General features: G+C 43.3%; 1 protein-coding gene across 7 annotated transcripts in view; it reads right to left on the bottom strand.

The window, feature by feature from the left end:
- MSI2 (musashi RNA binding protein 2) overlaps positions 1-21,384 on the bottom strand; it is a 1,814,765-nt gene that overhangs the window by 622,205 nt on the left and 1,171,176 nt on the right. For all 7 annotated transcript variants that reach the window (XM_086954835.1, XM_086954834.1, XM_086954839.1 and 4 more), the window contains exon 8: positions 25-107. In XM_086954835.1, coding sequence (XP_086810961.1) covers positions 25-107 — 83 coding nt within the window. The remainder of the gene's footprint in view (positions 1-24; positions 108-21,384) is intronic.

Here is a 21,384-nt window from a genome sequence, read left to right as displayed (position 1 = left end):
TGGACTAAAAAAATTAATACTTACCATTTTATTATTGATTTCATGGAAATGAATTTCACAAACTTTTTCAACCACATCTTCAATTTCAAAAGTTACGAAGCCAAATCCTGAAAATGAGAAGAGAAAAACAGATTGAGAAAATAACCCAGGATAAAAATGTACATACAGAATATCTTTTGTAAGAAGCCAATAACAAGATTGTTGAGTGAATGCATTTTTAGAAAGTTATTCCAGACTCTTGGCAGACTTTGCTATGGGTTTCTCTCCGAACCAAACTTATCTGTGGCAAACTTTCCCTTATTAAATATATTTTTTTTACAGTTTTATATAGTGCAAACTCAACCCGAAGATATCCGGTATCAGAGCGCTTTACATGACCACCAGTTTCATTACAGATGGACACATTCATCTTTGTTAGGCGAGGGGAGATTAAGTGATTTGACCAGAATCACAGGATGCTGAGCGTTTGAGCGTCCCTGCCGAGACTCAAAGCCCGGTTCCTCAGTTTCAAGGTCGACCGCTCTAGCTGTAAGGCTACATCCTCTCCCTTACTGTGCAATCTACTAATTTGGTTTAAATAAGGGCAACTGGAATAATGCGGAGTTGTGGCAGTCGTGTTTTCTGCATATTTGACTATTTTGCCATATAATCTTCAGATTTTAACAGAAAAAATTGATTGAGCTCAAACAGATCACAAATTACTAAAAATGCAACAAGGCGTTTTGCTGCGTAGAGGAAGGCTCTTTGCAAAGGCTGATCGGTTACATTTATTTTGCTTATGGCTGTGTTTGGGTCTTAAACCGATACTAATAAGATTAAACCTTTGCCCAGACAGTGTTATCAAGAGTGAAAATTACAAAATAATGAAATAATATCACAAAATATGCCGCATTAAACCGCATAATTTGCTTTTTTTTGCTACATAAATTAGTCAACCCTTCTACATAATTTCAGCGGACCTGGTTTTTAAATCTATAGGAATGAGGATTTATACCAATGGCAAAATGAAAACTATTTCACAAAATATACTAAGACTCTCCCTTACATTCAAATTTGGGATGTCAAACTTCCAAGGAAACGTTCCTAAAGTCAAATTAACCGTTGAGGGAGGGGGCAAGAGCTAGGGAAGAACGAGGGTCGCATTGGGGTGTCTGGTGTCCAGTTAACACAAGAGCTTCTCAGGCCAGGTACGTCATCGACTCCTGTGTAGTATAGTAAGTAAGTAAGTTTAAAAGCTTACCCCAGAGCTCCCGACTTTGGAACGGGGACCCGGGTTCTGCGTCGGCTCAATCTCCTATGCATTCTGGGCACATAGGTTAAGCTCCCTCTGCCTAAAAATGAACAGTGCCTATGTAAGGTAAAGCCCTCCACTACCCTCTGGTCGAGTTCCCACTATAGAAACTGCAGGGAGGAGGACGAGGAAGCGAGGAGGTAGTTTCTCTGCCACGAACATTTGTTATGGTAATGAGTTCGCCGTGCAGTTTACGACTGCCGGTGAGCACACAAGCCGTTCGCTTGCTGGTAATCTGTTGGGGTCAGGACAGACCGGAGGCTCGGCTCTCACGGGAAGGCAGTCAGCCTGGTAATCGGCGCTCCTGGGGTCGCGGCAGGTCCTGCCCGTTCTTCCAGGACACTGATGAGGTCCACCCTAAGGTCAGCCTGGATCCGGGGGAAGCAATGGCTCTCTTTCGTCCTGCATTACTTCCTGTAAACCCTCGGTGGACCGGAGGCCTTTAAAGGCCCTCTTGGCCGGAAGGGCTCAGATGTGAACACTGCCGACCTCTCTGCTGCCGCTTGAAAGGGAGCAGCGAGCCCTGGCCACTTTGGGGCCGTTTGATACCTGCTGTCTACCCCTCAGCTATGCGTGGACCCAGCACCGGCAGACAGATCACATTGCAGTCTTCTGGCAGGCGGCGGCGGCGCTGCCAACCGAGGACCCTTCAAGTCTAAGCCTTAGGCCTGTACCCGGCCGGCAGCAGTCACAAAGGAAAAGCCGAGGACCGCAAAATATACCCGTGCATACTTTAACACGTATTCAAAGTCTGTCCATGCAAAGACATTTCTCCAGCGATTGAAGAAATGAGATGCCAAGATTTTAGATCAGCCTGCTGTCTGATGCAGTTTCTCCCCGTCCATCACTATCTGAAGCACACATTGTCATTTCACTCATAGGAACCGATGGGAGGGGTTTTATCACCTTTGTGCATGAACAGGTCGAGATTGTGGTTCCAAGTACCAGAAGAGACCCACTTCGGGTTCATTGGAGAGCGAAATACTTACAATATTCCTATTTTTCTTATCATGATACTCTTAGTCAAAGGGAAAAAAAGCTTTAATGCACGGTTCAGAATGTACAGAGTCAAATCTGGATAGGGCGAGCAACTGGCAACGTCTACTACTGGGATTACCACCAAAGAGACCACCAGCCTCAAGGCAACTGTAAGCCATTTTGCGTCAAGGTCCACGCAAAGAGGCATTTATGTAATTTTGTGTTTTCAAATTATGTTGTCCATTGTTACCACTCGACACAGAGTTAACAAGCATCCATTGTTTTATTCCAGTTCGTTTCCAGCTGACATCAGCTTCTAGCTCCCCCACCCACCCCATTTCAAACCCAGGTGCTGCAGAACAGAAACCAAAGAACATGGGCGGACACAATATGCACACACAATGACCCATACTGCACACCTTTACGTTCCATCGCCTAATCTCTCGACCAGGACAGTCTTTTCTGCGCTTCTGGACTGTTTTTCTGAAATGAACAGTGATCGGCAGAACCGAGCCATTTGAGGCCGCAGATTTGTGTTGTGTCAGGCAGTATTTCATTTTACAACAGCAGGGATCGCTCTGCGTTATACAACATTAGCTATAACTATTTTTGAGCTGCATAGGTTTTCACATATAATAATGAGCTGTGTTTGGTGATTTTAAATTCACATAACAGAATCCACATGTACTCTACATATTTGCAGCCTTGCTAATTCGAATGGAAGAGCAAGGCACCAGATATGTGACGGTTTCTGGAGTATAATGGGGAAACCAAGTCCTGCAAAGAATAAAATATCCTCTGCTATATGTTAAAAAGGTATTGATAGTCAATGGACTACTTGGTAACTTGCAATATCTTTGTAATGTATAGCACACATTACAGTATTCCATATTATCACCATGAGCTCTACCATGATACTGAACACCGAATATGTGGCACACAGAGCACCTGCTATTATGGTTTCAAATCAACTCAACCTTTTAGCATACTGTGACTGATGAAATGCTTATGTTGTCTATTACAGAACTATTGTTTACTAAAACATCTAGATAATCTGGAAGTTTTTTTGTGTGCTATGTTCCCACCTTCTCCTGAACTTGTGATGAAAGGTATTTTGTGCCACCTTTTTTCAACCAATGAGGGCAGACACTGTGTGCGCTAAAGGCCCAACCTTGATTTCAACCTTGGAAGAGGGTGTTTTGTGCAGTATTTACCCATACCCCCCTTCATTTGAACCAATCAAGGCAGGTGTTTTGTGGGCTCAAGGACCCACTTTGAGTTGAACCCATAACGGCAGATTTTTCTGTGCCCTACATTCAACACCTAGACTTGAACCTGTAATGGCGGGTGAGCTGTTGCTTTAGGTCCATCTTGATTTGAGCCTTTGATGGCAGATGTTTACCCTCTATTTGGCCACTTTGATTTGAACCTACGATTGCAAGCGACTTGCCCTCTACATGCATCACCTTGGTTTGATCCTAGGGTCTGTGGATATTCTCTCAGCTACAGATGTAAGGCTCAATGTTTGTAGCACTTTCTTGCCGAGGTACTTAGGGGTAAAAGTCCCAATGGTTGTAACCCATTTTAAGTAGAGGGCTCTCCGGCAGGCTTCTAATACCCATTTCTTATAAAGCTCCACAGTAAAGCATTACCGCAAACATTTTCTAGCAACACACCTGACAAACATTATTTGCACGGTTTTAGAGTAAACCTGCTGTGCGCGGTCGGAGTACAGCATCTTTACTGTAAACATAAGTTTAAAGTAAAGTCTAAAGCTTGCCATTAAGCACCTGCACCTCTTTCCTGGGCAGAAAGAAGACACAGCCCTGTGGCCATACGCAATATAGTGCACTTTAGCTTCTGCCAAAAGTGAAAAATAATCTGTACATCGAGGCAAGTAGACTCACTCACGGAAGATAGAACCTGACCGCAGAGGTCAGAGGCAAAGGAGCTCCAATTACCCTAAAGTCTAATCAATGTGGGCAGTGCACTGCTGACAAACGGTATGTAACCTTTTCCAGACCGGCCTTTTTAAGGACCTTATAACACAGGACGTTACTACGCAAATATGTTATGTAAAAAAAAAAACACATCTGTGCCAACAAAAACAATTCACTACTTCGGCAAAAGTTATGAGCCACTCCAGATCCTAAGTGAAAAGGTATTTTATATATATATATATATATATATATATATATATATATACACACACATGTATATACATATACATGTATATACATACATATATATATACATACACATACATATACATACACACACATACATATACATACACACACATACATACACATACATATATATACATATATATACATACATATATATACATACATATATATACATACATGCAAGTAAATTCCCAACATCAGCTGAAGCAACCGCCCCAGCCCTAGAATCCAATGACGAAGGGACAGACCCAAATTCAGTGCTTAATCGAGGTGTTTATTCTTATCCAGCAAGCCTGCCGCCGCCATTACGCTTTTCGCCTCTTACAAAGCTTGATCACATGGCGAGTTGCTGAGAGCAAATGCCGATATTTAAAGTGCAAAGGCGCGTGCAATTTTTTCAAAATGGGTATCAACAACATGGAAAAAATACTATGTTCACATGTGTTACATCAGAATGCAAATTCGCAAAACAATGTTAGATGCACATACGACCAAATTATAAAATATATAAATACGTATTTAAATATTTTAAAACACACTTTCTGATATCATTTCTGTATAAATACAGTTAAACCAATGAGTGGGAATGATAAAATCGAACCTCCACTTAATTCATACGATTTTTTGGTCTCACTGCTATTTTCACATCAACGAATGTACAATGAACATTGTATACAATAAAGTCCACATACATATACACATTTGACGCTTCGCTCTCCATATATTTCAAGATTTCCCCCCACAAGTGCTTTTCTTAATGGGATGGAAATCCTGAAATACATGGAGAGCGAAGCGGCAATTGATATGCGGGTGCACCCCCGCATTTGAAGCACCCGCCTGAGAGTGCTCCACTCTGGTGTTGTTGGAGCTATTGTATATATATATATATATATATATATATATATATATATATATATATATATATATATATATACATATACATATATATACACGTTTAGGGATAATGAAGGTGTAGAAAGTAATTTGTAGGCTTAAGGGGTAGGTAAGCAGTAGTAAAAGGTTTTTATGTTTAAAGGGTGGGTAGGAATAAGGGGTAGAAATGGTTTTGAAGGGATTAGGGACAGTTAGGTAGTAAGTTGCTTTTAGGTTCAGATATGGGTAAAAGGTAGCAAGGGGTTTTTATGGATGGATAAGAAAGAATAAGATATTCTTAGGTTTCAGGGGCAGGTAGTGGTAAAGGGATTTAAAAAGGGCAGTTTGGGTGCATACCCACAAAAAAGCGTTGTAAAACATGCTTGTTAAAGGCATGTGTTATAACTACTTACATTCCTGATTAACATGTTGACATTTATTTCAACAAGGGTTGGAGTGCATTTCAAACACATTTTACAATTCTGGCTACCTTGCTCTACAGCCATTCCTTGTAGACCTACTGTAACCACAGCTTCTGCATGAGATTGGAGGTCTAATGGTCATTTTGCTGCAATTGGCACCATACCACACAAAGATGATAGCTCTAAACTCAACTTTGAAGCAGCGAATTCATAAATAAATATAGTGTCCCTGCTTCAAAAACCCACAGCAGAATACAGCTATTTCAACCCTGATCCAGCATGGTTACCCACATGCACAATAAGAAGCACATAGCATGTTAGACACATTTTTCCTCAGAGTGCACTTAAAAAAATAATTTAAGCACAATTTTAAACAGTTTCTCAATCACACAAACCTTTCATGGGGAAGCTTGTATCCCAAGACACCCACTTACCTTCGCGTTCATGATATCGGCAGAAGCGTGGACACATTTTCAGTCTTCGTAATGCATGTAAAAAGGAACGTCTGCAACCAATGATAGCATTCCACGGGCAGTTAAAAAAGCGGAGTTATAATTGTAATGAGTTGTGAAGAAGTTAAACCCGGGCACCATCACTAGCCGTCATTTCTAAGCAATACTCTGGAAATTACTCTACATTGGCATAGAGGGAGGCACGTCATCCGCAAAATGCTATTTACCAGGAGTCTTGAAAATACTTGCACGGTTCCGGATTAAGGGCATGAGGGTGGAGATCAATCATTCTTCAAGCTTCATCTCAGATTCTTGTGCCACTAAAGGCCCTGCTTTTTTGGAGGCTTTTGGGATGGCCAGAGCCAAGTTCCACTCTTGCATGAGGGACGTCACAGAGTGGTTGAGAGTCAACTGTCTGAAACCAAACACAGACATGACTGAAGTCTTCCTCTTCAGGAAGAAAACCTTGATCTGGAACAACGCATGGTGGCCAGCTAGTCTCGGCCCACCATCGGCCCCAACAGACCATGCCTGCAACCTCTGCATCATCCTGGACAGTAAACTCTTGATGGAAAAATAAGTCAACCCAGTCTCATCAGCCTACTTTCACTCCACCACATGTTTTACAATATCTTTAGGTGGCTCTCAGTCAACATCAGAAGGATCATCACGCCAGCCCTTGTCACTAGCAAGCTTGTCTACAGAAACTCTCTTTACATAGGAATTACAGCACGCCTCCTGAAGAGAATGCAGAAAATACAGAATGCTGCAGCAAGACTTATACTCTACCTACCCACAAGCACCCACATCACTCCCCACCTCAAGAAATTACTCTGGCTCCCGATACAGAAGAGATGACAGTTCAAAATGCTGACCCACGCTTACTAAGCCTTCCACCACGAAGGGCCAGCATACCTCAACAAACTACTGACCTTCCACCTACCAACCGGACACCTTCGATTTGCCTCCTGATTCCCTGCAGAATTCCCCTGGATCCACAGACCCAACAGTCGCACCTGGCAGCCAAGACATGGAACTCCCTTCCTCTGCACAGAAGGCCCACCCCATCACGTCAGGAGAGACCTCAAGACCTGGATGTCTAAATGAGACAGGACCGGCAGTAGACAAAAGCGCCTTGAGACCCTAAAGGAGGAGTTGCTGCGCTCTATAAATGATTGATTGACAACGCCTGTACTTAAAAAAATTGTTCAACGTGTATTTTCATCACAACCTGACAACATTTAGTAGACTATAGCTATAGGGTTCAAACGACGAAGCCTGTAGTTCTAACAAAGGGGCTACCTTTCCAGATGTGGGCCCTCTTGTAGTTAGTTTAGGCCACAGTCTCCAAATTCTCTAAGACACGCCGGGCTCTCTTCTGCTGCATGCCCAGAGTTCAGGGTGTGCCCCCCTCCCCCCCCTCCCCCGGAGAAATTTCTGAGCCACGCATACCCCCCACCCCAACGTCCCAATGGCCCGGCAGCACATTACTTATGCCCCTGCTTTCTTGTTTACATGAATACTTCGGCAGCTGGTCGCCGTTAACTGTCAGAAAGCGCATTTAAGAAAAATCCAGCAAATATGACCAGACAAGTCAAGCATAATAATATTAAGGTCCGTGTCAATTAATTTTTCTTCTCCTTGATAAATGAATCCCATTGGAACCATTAATAATGAGAGAAGAAACAAGAAAAGTTGACACCGCTTTAATTTATTTTCTCAACTTGCCCGGTCATATTTCTTCCCGCGTAGTAAAGCTTTCTGGCGCTGCTGGGAATTGAAAGTGGCTCTTACACAGTCGATGAATAGATTGGTGTGAATCAATACGGTTCTACTTTATTCACACATCTCCTGTAATCAGAAGGGAAAAGTTACTTAGCAAACCATCTAGCACCTGAGGCCGTCAAGCCCGCAGAAAACAAATCTAGCAGAGAAATCAAGCAGTGGAAATCGCTTTAATGAAATGTAGCTTGTAATGACATTGTAAAAAAAAGCTTCAGTCAACACTTCAGAAAAATGATCCATTTATTTACTGCTTGTTAAAAATAATGTTTGTGTCATCGCCAATTTCGGATGTTTTAAATGGCTCTCTTTGGAGCTTTTAGACGCCTTGGACACGTTTAGTCCACATTCAGAAAGCCATTAGGCAAGACTGGGATACTGCAATTGTCAGAACTTCAGTTATTTATGTATTGTTTTATGTAGCTCAAACTTCATCCGCCCAGAGTTCAGGGCGCTGTACACTGCCTACTGATAGAAAAAGCCAATGATATATAGTGACAGTGGCAGCCTCGCCATAACTATATAAGTGAAGTTAGTGATCTGCACAAGAAACACAATAAATGTGCAGATTGAGATGAGGCATGAGTAAGTAAGTCAATTTGCTGTAAATGGGCCCTCCCAGATGGCCTGCCCACTGCATCCTGGTACACAGAGTTCATCAAATGTTCACATCCAACTTCAATTAAAAGGAGGAAGACAAAAAAATCTACCTGCCTGGGCTTCAGTGTACTACGTACTGCATAGAGAAATAACCGTCAATCATACGTTGACTGTAATCACATTTGTCATTGATAAGCAGTATCACAAGCATCCTATGTAATCAAATTACTCAATATTATTATTTTGATATTTCATGGCTATTTACCTAAATTGAGTGCTGTTGCACTTCAGAAAAGAGTTGTCATTTTTTTAAGTCGTGAACAGACACAGCCATGCGGTTATCCTATTTTTGTTTTTGTTATTGAAAAACCAGCAAAGTAGTAAAGTATGGTTAATACAAAATACAGGTATAATACACTCAAATGTCAATAAGCTGTCAAATAATAAAGTGCAATGTCATACATACACGACCAGCTAAATATATATTATTTCAGAATTATTTAAATTCTACTTTTGCTTATTGAGCTTTCAAGTATTAGCTACAATGATTTTCATGATGTGTTTCCAGTGATTCAGTCACCATGAATGCATTACTGCTGGCCCCTTGGCATACCGAGTTGTGGACTGCCTTATCCAAGGTGTAGCACAAGGACAGTGCTTGAAACTCGCACTTATCCCCCTCTCTACCTGGCTGTGTGGAAGCAGCAGCCCCTCGACCTAGGAAAGCAGCAGTTACCGTGTAAGCTTGGAGCTCAAGTCCTGGGTTTTATCCCTGGGCTTGAGCGGCAGAGAAGAGTAACCTGCCAACGCTCAGGGTCCTTCTCAAGGGACGTTGCTAAGTATTAGGCCCTGACACAATAACATGCCAGATAAAATAATGTATGATTCCGTAAACTAGTGCACAACTGCCTGCCCGCAGATCAACCACTCAGTCCTTATTCTGTCCTCATCAGTGAATGCTGAGAGCCCATTCATAATTCTGAGCCCCCGGTCTATCAAGTTATTGTGCTGGCTTCGTATTTCGGCAAGAAGCCCCAGGACCCATCCCTTCATTCTGGTTGTTAATTGTTTACTTAAGTATTTGTGTCGCCTCTCTGAGCTTCAGTAATGTTTCAAGACTTGGTCTGGGATGCAAGGATGGCTGTTAAAGAGAAGTAGAATAGGAGAGGAATGCTGATTGAGCTCCAAAAGCAGACAGGGGTGGTCGAAGTGGAACTGCAGGAAGTCAGTGACTTTTGGTAAAAATCCCCCATTCCATTCTTCTACCTCTCCAGAGATGAGCAGAGGTCTGGATGCCTATCATCTTCAGGGGAAACATCATCAATGATGCTATTGGTCAGGCACTGAAAAACCTAGCCTACATACACTACAGTGATGCAGATTGTTTGGTGTACTTTATCTATGACATCAAAGGCATGGCATTAGTGCTCTAACTACACTAGTACATGGACAAACACAAATGCTATAGTAAATAAGGAACACAAATAATTAGCTATCAGAATCTAAAACTCTGGTTATTCAACAAAGGTCAAGTAGTTTGTGCCATTTGCAACCAATGTGAGCTAAGTGCTGGTGCACAGCTCAATGCTTTCCTTTTATTGCTTTCAAGCACAAACATGAACGTGATAACAGCACAATCAAAACATGCATCATTTGAAAGACACATTGATTTAATTTGCGAGTGCTTTCTGAACACTGCCCAGTGAGATACGAAATAAACGCATCCTATCAAAGGCATGTAGGTGAACGAATGAGCGCACAAACTTGGTACTGGGCATAAATACTGCTGTTAGAAGAGCAAAAGTTGGGTGTATGGTCCAATAAGCTCTTTAGGTGGTAGAGCTATTCACAGTCCAGCTGCCATCTAATTACTGATGGGCATTTCCCAATGAACAGGGGGGACAGTTAGACAGGCCTTCATGACAACGGCACAGCAGCAAATATACAATTGAGTTATTGGTCGAACAGTTGGATGTCTGAAGTCTCATGAAGCCAAAGGTTTAGAGTCTGAAAAAGTCAAAGAGATGATGCTGTAAGGAGTAGTCTCCTCTAGCAAAGCAGTTTTCTAGCACAAGGGGGTTGCCCACCTGTCAAAGGACATTCCCAGAAAAAGAGAAGAATAAGTGGACATAAGGCCTATTCAGAGTTGCTAGGGGATAAGCATGGCCTGGTATCAACTGAATCATGCACAAGAGAGCTCTGTCATTAGCAGGTAACATGGCACCAAGAGTCAGGTAGCGAGCTGTAAGTGAGCAAGCTGTGTTGGTTACCACCGATTCAACATATGGCAGGGAGAGCTGCATTCTTCCGTTTCAGATTATAAGGGTATTCTATATGAGTTAATTTAACATTAAGGCCAGGCTTTTCACCTCCCTCTGCCAATTTCCACCACCAGTGTGTCATTTACAACATGATGCAAGACAGGAGAGATCTCCAATTAGAATGTGGTAGCCACCACTGGCTCATCAAATCTCCACAATGTAAGAAGTGGGCGCAGTTTTGTTTATTTGAAGATGCTGCTGCTGTAAGGTTTACATGACAACGTTTACGTTTTTTTAAACTTTAGTACTCAATCACTCTGTAGGCCACATATGGTCAGTTGCTACTATTCCGGAGATCCCATCTAGACCGTAAGATAGAGGTTTCTCAGTCCCAAACCATTGTGGCTCTGAATTTCCTGTATCCATTTTGCAGCATCCAAAGTATCATCAAATACATTTGCACCTAAAGAAATGCACCTGCGATCCTGGGGTTAAAAAAAACAACCTCATTTCGTTTTAAGTGTCTTCCATCACAATAGTTCTTTGAATGTGATCGCTGCCAACCCTGGAGATTAAGTTCTCCAAACAAATCTCATTTTCGTTTTTGCTCAACCAGATCAAGAAAATGCTTTCCTTTACAGACTGAAAGAGAAATTACTGCCGGTTGATACTCTCAGAAGGAGTAAATTCTCAAAATTAAATTGGAAGGCACTAGCCCGAGTTCAAGACCTCCACACAGGTGCTAGCATTTCAATGGCAACACAGCAGGCAAGCACAGAACAGAGGTCGCAAACACAGCACGAGAAAGGACATCGCAATGAGATTCCTTACTTTGTTGTACAAAATTGCAAGTCTGGCAAGACTTGTAGATGAAAGCAACATTCAAGGGTAAGAAGGGGAACACTCAATTTTATCAATCAAGATACACAGATAACCTTAATCTGTAAGATACAATCATTTTTCTCGGAATAGGAAGTGCTGCGCCCCCTCATCCTTAACCCATTGATAGAATTAGAATGATGCATTAGTAATTGTGCATGTACACTACGTTTTAATGTTGATGTACCTGCAGCAGCTTAGGCTAATGTAATCGGAGAGAGTGTACATTTGCAGGAAGTTTAATTTTCAATGCATGTCTGTACATGTCCTAAATTGCTCTGCACCCACATCCCATCAATGCCTTTTTCATCAACTACATACCCACCTGCCTTTCTCAACAAACTCACATTAGACCACTTTAGGTGGTGCTACATGCATATGAACATCTTGAGCGATGGCCTTCATTCGGGATAATTGTTTGCAGACTGAGCAAATATAAAAAAATAACATGTTTAAGTGTTTCATTTAATTTCAGTCTACAACTGTACAGCCGATCTTCAATACTACTCTTTGCCAAGAACCAACAATGTCTTTTAATGGGAGGTAGTTATATGTTGGTTAGTTAATTTCATACAGATACCTGGACAGGGATTCTGTCAATAAGATTTTATATACCATGGCAAATTTGCAGCAAAACAAGCACCACAGCACCCTTTCAGCTGTGTCAGGTACCAGCATCCAGAACCTCTATCAACACCTTTGAAAAATAAATATTTGGTAATAGTGTTTCAATATATGAAAGGCACTCCGTTACATTTGTATTCTCTTAACTTTACAAAGCCGCTTGCAATAATTCTTTTAAAGCGGATATGGTTTTTCATCCTTAATTTCAACCTAAATATATGCAGATAAGCGATCACCAACTGACCAATCCTGATTCACTTGGCTCATCATATTTTTGGTTTTTGAAATTCATTGTGTTGTTGGGATATGTAAAATCTACAGAATGGTGCTCACCTGCTTGAACCTCCCAGCATCAAGTGCTCCATTTCTACCTATATCAAATTTAATTCAAATTTTACATCTGTTCAGCACCCTTCAGTGCTCTAAAACGACTTTGGATTGGTGCAATGCACTAAACAATTTTCCAACAGTACTGCAATTAAAGCACTCCTCTGCAGGTTTAGATTGCAGCTTTCACAACGTGAGCTAATACTTGTGCATGAAATCATGTTTTGACCTAATGCTGTAAGATATCCAAGGCAAAAATAGGTCTTGGATAGTGACGTTTGTTGAGCATCTAGTGAAATATTAACGACCTGGATTTTTGTTGATTATAATTTTTTCTTCTTGAAATAACTGTGAAATGCTCTTAGAAGCCTCGTCTGACCTACCACTGTCATGACCACAACTACCACATCTTTTTTCCGGAGTTTTATATAGCACAAACTTGACCAGAAGGTGTCAGAGCACTTTACATGAGCACCAGCTGCATAACAGACAGACATTAATTTTTTGTTTGGCACTGGTAGATTAAGTGATTTGCCCAGAATCACAGGATGTTGAGCGTCCCTGCCAAAACACGAACCCAACTCCCCAGCATTGAGGTTGACTGTTCTAGCCGTAGGGCCACATCAACTACAAAAAGTAAAATGGAAAAATGCCCACACCTTTTACCCTTGGCAAATCTGAGTTACTGCATCAAAAACACTATTAGTGCAGATATTAAACCAGATTGGAACAGAACTCTTTATAAACCCCTTCACTCCCCACAAGCTCTGCTCTAAGATCAGTTGTTGGGCCAGAAAATCAAGTGACAGGTAGATTTGTAGCACTGCAAACATACACCGTCCACCTTTTATTCTCGGTGTACCTAAAGCACTGCTACTTGCAGGGAATGTAATAGTATAGACATTGCAGTAGTGGGAGGCTACAATACTCTAAGCAAACCTCACAAATAGTTGTCAAACAGAACTGTGATATGACTTCTCGATGCTGCACAAAGATGGTGGTCAAGCAGGTATGACAGCATCACAATGCACAGTGTTGTGCGTTTACATTAATAGGCTGTATAAAGTTTATTGAAATTGTTTTATCTCACTTGTTACCATGGTTCATGCTCGTTCCATGGAATCGTTTATGTCATTAAGAATGTTTCTATGTCATGGGTTGGAACGGGAGGGAGAAGCGGTTGGAGTTTGTGGCAGCTGGACGTTTTATCCTGATGCACCAGTGGGTCTTTTATTGGCTTATAAAAAGAAACCTTTTTTAAAATTTATTTTTATTTTATTATTTTTCTACAAATACAGGTACATTCGTATTGCAGTTGAGAGTTCCAGCTGCCAGGAGCAATAATTATATAGTATTTTATTTGCTGTTAACACAGTGCAAATTGCCCTTTTTAAGCTTATCCATCTGGATCCCTATGCGTTTTAGTCAAGGTTAGAATAGGGATAGTGAAGTGTAGCAAGAAAATAGAGAAGAGAAGAGTAAGTGTTTATCCTACATAATTACCGACTTCTTTGCCTCTTTACACACAGGTTCCATTGTTCTTAAGGGATAACAATGTGTTAGACCTGTCGGCCCTTTGGGTGGTCCCTCCTATTATTATTTTTTTTGTCCCCTTTTTGCTTCCTAACTCTTTTTATTTTGGTGTCCACTGGAATTTTTGGTGTTGTCCCTTAACTGAATACATAGACACAAAATGGTGGCTTGCAACTGCCACATTCTTTTTACCTCAGGGACTGGCCCATAGACTAAAGTGAGGGATCTAGAACCTTCTGGTCTATTCTGGACACCTGGGACTAGGGGTATATAAGGCCAATACCTAGGCGGCCATTTTGTCATCCAAGAGCCAGTTGGAGTGCAGGCTGTGGCGCTAGGGGGTCAGGACACTCAGAGGGTTGATTACTTTTTAAGGGTTGCTACCTTACTGCAATCACCGTCCCCCCTACCGGTAGACCTGTCCCGCTTTATTTGCGTTCCTGATAACCCTGGTCATAGGGTCCTCACGAGTCTAGAAAGACCAACCCCTGGCACTGGGGATAACTTGAGAGACCGTAGGGGGAAGCTCTGTCCCGCTGTCCAGTGGAGTGAAGGTGACTAAGAACTCTGAAGAGCCCCGTAAGGGCAGGGACAGGACTGAACAAACTAGTCACTATATCCTGATCCAAAACCAGTCTACATTAGTCCAATCTGTCTCTCCTCACCTGTGCTTCACAGGTCATATCCCGAGGTCATATCGGAGGGTAGTGTGGCCGCCGTAGTGAGGGTCGCCTGTCCTGCAGCCTCGATTCCGGCGGTGGCAAAAGGGGTAGTAGTGGCTCCCTACCACAGAGGAGAGGAAAGTGCTGGTGATAGAGGTGTCCCGGGAGCCGCTGCCCGCGCTGAACAAAAGCAGAGTAGGCGGCAGGGTAAAGTTGTGGGGACACGTTCTGCGCAGGCCCTGTATAGGGTTAATCAATCCAAAAGGGGGCGGGTTGGCCTCAGGAAGTTAACTGAGCATAAGCGGGTCTGGAGGAGGGCCCGTCGGCTGTCTGAAGAGAAGGGGGCGGCACCATACCAGTTATTCCCCCGTGCCTGCCAGTGGCGCAGCTTGCCAAGAAGACGACGGAAGCGACTTGAGGAGAAGTTTCGACGAGGGGAACCCAGCGGTATCAGCGAGCCAGTGCGGCCTTCCCTCAGTGCAGGCTCTGAAGCAGAGTAGCCTGGCCTGTGAGGGAGGCGTCGCTGGAGAGAAGGGGGCTGACGGTGCAGTCCGATCTCCTTAAATTGCTAGAAACTGCTGAACTGGACAGAGGCACCCAAGTAAGCAGGGATCTGGGGGCTGGTGAGGGACCAGGAATCGGAAGTTGAAGGGCTTTGTGGTGAGTTCCCCACATGAGCCCTCTTAAAACTGTCATGCCGGCCCGAAGAGCCTGATCTGGCAAGTCAATTAACTTGAGACTGGAAGGATACCAATTCTACAACCATTGTTGCTCAGTAAAGTCAAACTGAGTGCCAGTGCATGGCGAGTCATCTACAACCAATATATACCTGATAACTGATTAGGTTCTGCCTGTTCACATCCTAACAAAGGGGGGGGGGGAACTTAGGGGACCAATTCTGGCACTTATTGACCGAACATTTAATTTGACTTAACTAGGCAGATTGTAAAAAGAGGTCTTCAATCTGTGTTAATGCTGTTGTTGCTAACCTGACTTCATGTAAAAGGTTTTGCTTTCCTATGATGCCATACCTAAACAGCTCGGGAATGGCTTACAACTTGAAGTAAGAAGTGTACTTGTTGTATTCATTGATTTTTAGGAAACAATGCATTACTGAATTAACAGAGGGGCAGGAAATTAGTGGTGGAGGCACCTGTTGTGAGTAACTATAATATGATTAGCGTAACAAGAAAGCTTAAAGAACTTTTATAAAAGTGAACCGTATTTTTCTAAATTGGTGTAGTGTCATTTTTGAGTGGATGGGCGCTGGGTTTCCGTGAGGGTGTGACGCAAACATAACACACATATTGCCTTTGAGAATAGATCTTCCTAATCTGTGCCAGGCTACCCTATTGAGGTGCCGTGATTCTGAACCCGTTCAATAAAGGACGTCTTATCTAGACGATTTGGGTATCAGCGGACCGCAAATGACGAGTGCGGTATGTATGAGTGTTTTCGTCATAAACGATCTATGGAAACACTACGTATTCAGGGATTTCGTTCGAACCTTTGGGTTCCATTTTGGGACGGCAGCCATTTTGTGTGGTTGCCCTCACATAGGCCGAGGACTACGGCCGAACGAGTCTTTGGGACACATACACCTTTAGCTGACTTTTGTGTGACCTGAATGAGCTGACTCCCTTGCCCGAGGCTGACCTCGTTGAGCCAGTTCCTTGTTAGGCAGCTGGTCAGATAGAGATCAAAGAGCAGGACATTGCTGAGTTTATGGTACATGCACACACCCTTCTATCTTGCTTCTCATCTGCTTCTGTTCCTTCCTTTATGGCTTAATTACTGATATGGGTTGAGGTCTTTTATTATGGGTCCGTCCGGCCTGTTTAAGCAGGAATGTTGGATTTTGCTTGGTCATTTCTGGCGGGCTGGACAACGGAAAATGGGTTTGTCGTCATGTGATATGTCATCATCTGATTGGTCAGTTTATATGTAACTGATGCTAGCCAGGAATGTGATTTTTAGCATAAAAGACGATGCTCCGCTCTATGAATTTGTGCAGTCTCTAGCGAACCACCCGTGTTGTGCTTCGTTGACCTCTGTTCCTGGTTGCAGCCAATAAACTTGGTCTTTGACGTCACCGAGAAGTATCCCGTGTCTCTGTATTCTATGACAGGTGAACCCAAAGACATCGGGCGTTTCCCCTGGCGCCGCTGGGTTCTAAAACCCAGTTCTTCAGTTGGCGCCCAACGTAGGGCGACTTCAGCGGTACCGGTCCAAGCCTGAAGATCGTGAGGAGCTTCGTGTGAAAATTCTGGAGAAAGGCCTGCCACTTCATCGACCCCTGTATGTCGTCGTGGTCCGAAAGTCTTTGCTGCGAGGTTCCCCGCTTTCCGACGGCTATGAGGGACTGCTGCCCTGACTGTCGCCCTGTCTTGGAGCCATTAGAAGATTTGTAAAGCGAGACAATAGACGGGTCTTCTGGCGACGCCATTGACATTTCAGTTAAGTATGAGTGGAGCGTCTCCCAGTCCTTAGTTTTGTTTTGGGTATCGCCTTGGGATTCTTTGATTTGTTACCTGCAGGCCTCAAAGCCGAGGGACTCGTGTATTCGCGAGGCTATCGTTTTTGATATTCCCTTGAAGTTTGAAGCTAGACTAGTGAACGAAGATGCCTGGTCTTAGCAGACTTGGAAAGATATTTTGTTGTGGTTGTAATAGGGATTCCCGATTGGAGGACTCGTGTCCGGTTCCTCCGATTGGAACTCCGACCTATGAGCTCTATTTAAAACATGGTGTGGGCCCTATCGCGTATAATGAAGTATGGATTAGGTATACCAGGAAAGGCGGTGTCCTACAGTGGCCCCGATATGGTAGCTTTGAAACTGAGATTTTAGACAATCTCGAAGTTAAACTGTTCAAGAAGAAAGTCCGGCCGGCGATGTTTGGCTTCCTTTCGCCAAAGGCAGAAAGAGTCAAACAAAGAAATTAAGTCAGCGAAGAGAAATAAACGAGAACAAGGTATGTCAATGGTGCAAGCTGCTATACAGTTTAGGGATAACGAAGAAGAACAAGAGAGCGAACAGTTGCTTAGGCAACGTAAACTGGCGATAGATAAGTGCTATCCAGCTTTGCCACCTCATCAGCAAGATGAAAAGAAAGTCCTTGAGAAAGATCCTTTGATGGCACATTTGTTGAATTCGCCACCCCCTTATGTGCAGAGTGCTACAGCACCTCCGCCACCTGTAGTTGCGCAACCTCTGGTTGCGTTGCCACCTGTGGTTCTTCAACAGCCAGCTCCTCTTCCGTTGGCTCCTGTTCCTTTGGCGCAGCCTTCTCAAGGGCCTCCGCCTTTGCTACTTCCTTAGTCTGCTACTCCTACGCCTGTATTGTCCACTCCTCCTGTTACTGCTCCTGTGCATGCTTCTGCTCATCCTGTTTTTCCTCGTGTTCTTTTGTCAACTTCTCCTTCTGTTAGACAGAGAATGACCGATACTGTTGCTGGTCTCTTTTCTCCTCTTTTTGGATCATTGGGTATGTCTCCTGTTTCAGAGCGTAAGCAATTGCGTAGCCAATTGCCTGGTCCGGATGACTGGATCACCTAGCGCGTAAATGGGTTACGTATCCTTTGCACTATAGTCTCGAGTGTGTTATGAATGTTTTCCGTCAATGGGGAGCACCGACACAGAGATATGTTTTTGATATGATGTGTTCTTTCCTTCGCGAAGAATGGGAAGATGGTGAGTTAAGACAAGCTCCGCCTGAGTTGTTCCGTATACGGTCTGAGTTTGCGTAGGGAACTTTAGTGGGTATTGAGGTTGAGAAAGCAGTTGCGACATTGTTGTCGTTCAGGAGTGAATCTCCTTCTCAGCGACTGTTTGAGCCGGATTCTTCAGTTAGGAGAAAGGCGCGGCAATACCCGATGCGAAAGGTTCCCCCGGTTTGGAGACCGGGTGATGCACAAGCTGTTCCACCTTTTCTACCACATTTTCAGCGTGTTTGGGTACATGTTCCATGGAAAAGTGCTGAAGTTTTAGCCCTTAAGCAGACTTTGCGTGATCCACGTAAAAATCCTGCAGGGTACTATAAGGAATTAGCTCAGACTGCGGGATCATGCATTATGAATTTGGCGGATATAACATGTTGTTTGGAAATGTAGTTCCACAGCATTTATGGGGATTGATTTGTCATACGGATCATGCACAAGAATTAGGTGATAAATGGAATAATCTTAGAGCCGCAGATGCTAGACAAGTTGGTGGTGCTAAACCAGAGGACGCGATTGCTGACCTCCCTGGTAGGATTATTGATTATATGAAAACTTTGGTGCCTGCTATGCGTTTTAATTGGGATAAATTGTCTGCGTGCAAGCAGAAGAAAGACGAAAGTGTGTCCGACTTTTTCACTAGGTTCGAAGAGACGTTTGTCGATCATAGTGGTCAGGATATGAGTACAGAAGGTGGTCAACGGTTGTTCGTTGACAAGTTTGTGCATAATTTGCTTCCCGAATTGTGCACTAAGTTGAAGGATTCTGAGTGTGCTTGGGCTGTTTCTACGTCAGCGCAGATTTTGGCTACTGCCCAGTACTACGAGAATAGAGATAAGGATGAGAAAGAGAAAGCGGATAAGAAGACTAAGGAATTGAAGACTAAAGTTCTTCTACAGCAAGCTTATCCGCCCCGTAATAATCAGCGCGATTGTCAGCAATCTCAGCAATATCAGAGAAAATCTCAAAGGTTCGAGTCTTCTCAACAGCGTTTTCCCGAAGGTCCTAATCAGTGTGCGTATTGCAAAGAAGAGGGTCATTTCAAGAGTAGTTGTCCGGTTCTGTTACAGCGCACGAATGGTGCTTCTGGTGTGAGAGGTCGTAGTGTTCAACAAGCTCCTAGAGGTAGAGGTCGTAGTCAAAATGTGCGTCAATTGCCTCCACAGAATTCTATGAATAGTTTTGATAAGCAGAATGGTGCGTCTGGTAGGACGGCACAGTACTATACGGATGATTACTACGTCGACGGTGAGAATGTGGATGGTAATGATTGTTAGGACAGCCATAGACAAAGAGAGGGAGTTCTTTCAGTCCCAGTAGATCAGAGTGGACCTTATGTTGAAGTGATTGCATCAGGTGTGTCAGTGCCTTTTCTGTTGGATACTGGTACTGAAAAGAGTTCTATTGTGCACTCTAAACTCCCTGGCGCACCTTTGTCTGGCTTAACGAATGTTTCAGTAGGTTTTTCTGGCGCCCCGGTTACGAATCAGATTTTGAGTCCGTTGTCTATTTCTGTTGGACTTTGTGAATTCAAAGCACCCCTTATTTTGACAACAGGTTGTGGTGAGAACTTGTTGGGATTGGACTTGTTGAAGAGATTGTATGTGACACTGTATTGTTCTCCGTCGGGAGTACACCTTACATTGGGTAAAAGAGTGATCTCTCCGATGTATTTATCTAAAGATCGACTTCCACCTGAATTGTCTTCTCTCCCTGATTCACTTTGGGCTACTGGTCCTAATGATGTGGGTCTCCTAGAGATTCCGCCATATGTTGTGACATTGAAAGCGAATGCTAGATTGCCACGTATTCCACAATATCGGATTTCCAGTGATGGTGAAAGAGCACTTCTGGCGATCATCTATGATTTGATTGAGAAAGGTGTGATTGAGGAGGTAATGTGTGCAATAGTCCGGTTTTGCCTGTTCTGAAAAGAACGGATTCTTCACATCCTCCTGTATATAGGTTTGTGATTGATCTCTGTGAGGTGAATAAGATTGTAGTTCTGCAATTTCCTGTTGTACCTGAGATCACCGCTTTACTGACTTTGATTCCGGCTTCAGCCACGTGGCTTTCGGTGATTGCCTTGAAGAATGCTTTCTTCAGCATCCCGATTGCCGTGGAGAGTAAAGATATTTTTGGCTTCTCTTTAGGAGGACGAAGTTTCCGGTTTAAGCGCGCTCCTCAAGGCTATTGTGAGAGTCCATCGATCTATAGTCAGGCTTTGAAAACAACTTGATTTGCTTGTTTTACCTGATGGTGCTGCTCTTATTCAGTATGTCGACGATTTGTTAGTTGCTGCTGACAATGAAGAGATTTGTAGAGAGGCTACTTTGTCATTGTTACGTCATTTGTCTGATTTCCATCATAAGGTGTCTCTTTCGAAGTTGCAATATTGTCGCCAAGAAGTTACCTACTTAGGTCACCTTTTATCGAAGGAGGGAAGGAAACTGATCCCAGAAAGAATTCAAGCTATTGCGAAAATGAGTGTGCCTACGACACCGAGAGAAGTACGTGCTTTTCTCGGTATTACGTCGTATTGTAGACAATGGATCCCTAATTTTTCATTACTTGCGAAGCCTTTGATAGCTCTTACTGTTAGGGATACTCCAAATCCTATTCCTTGGACTGACGAATGTCAGAAGAGCTTTTCAGAATTGCGTGATGCGTTGTGTTTGGCTCCTTTGTTGGGTACTCCCGACTACAGTAAGCCGTTTACACTCTATGTCCACGAGAGAGAGGGATGTGCATTGTTAGTTTTGACTCAGCAGTTCGGCGACAAGCAGTGTCCATG

This window comes from Lissotriton vulgaris, chromosome 2_1 (assembly GCF_964263255.1).
Source record: "Lissotriton vulgaris chromosome 2_1, aLisVul1.2, whole genome shotgun sequence".
NCBI lineage: Eukaryota > Metazoa > Chordata > Amphibia > Caudata > Salamandridae > Lissotriton > Lissotriton vulgaris.
This window is presented reverse-complemented; position numbering and strand designations above follow the sequence as displayed.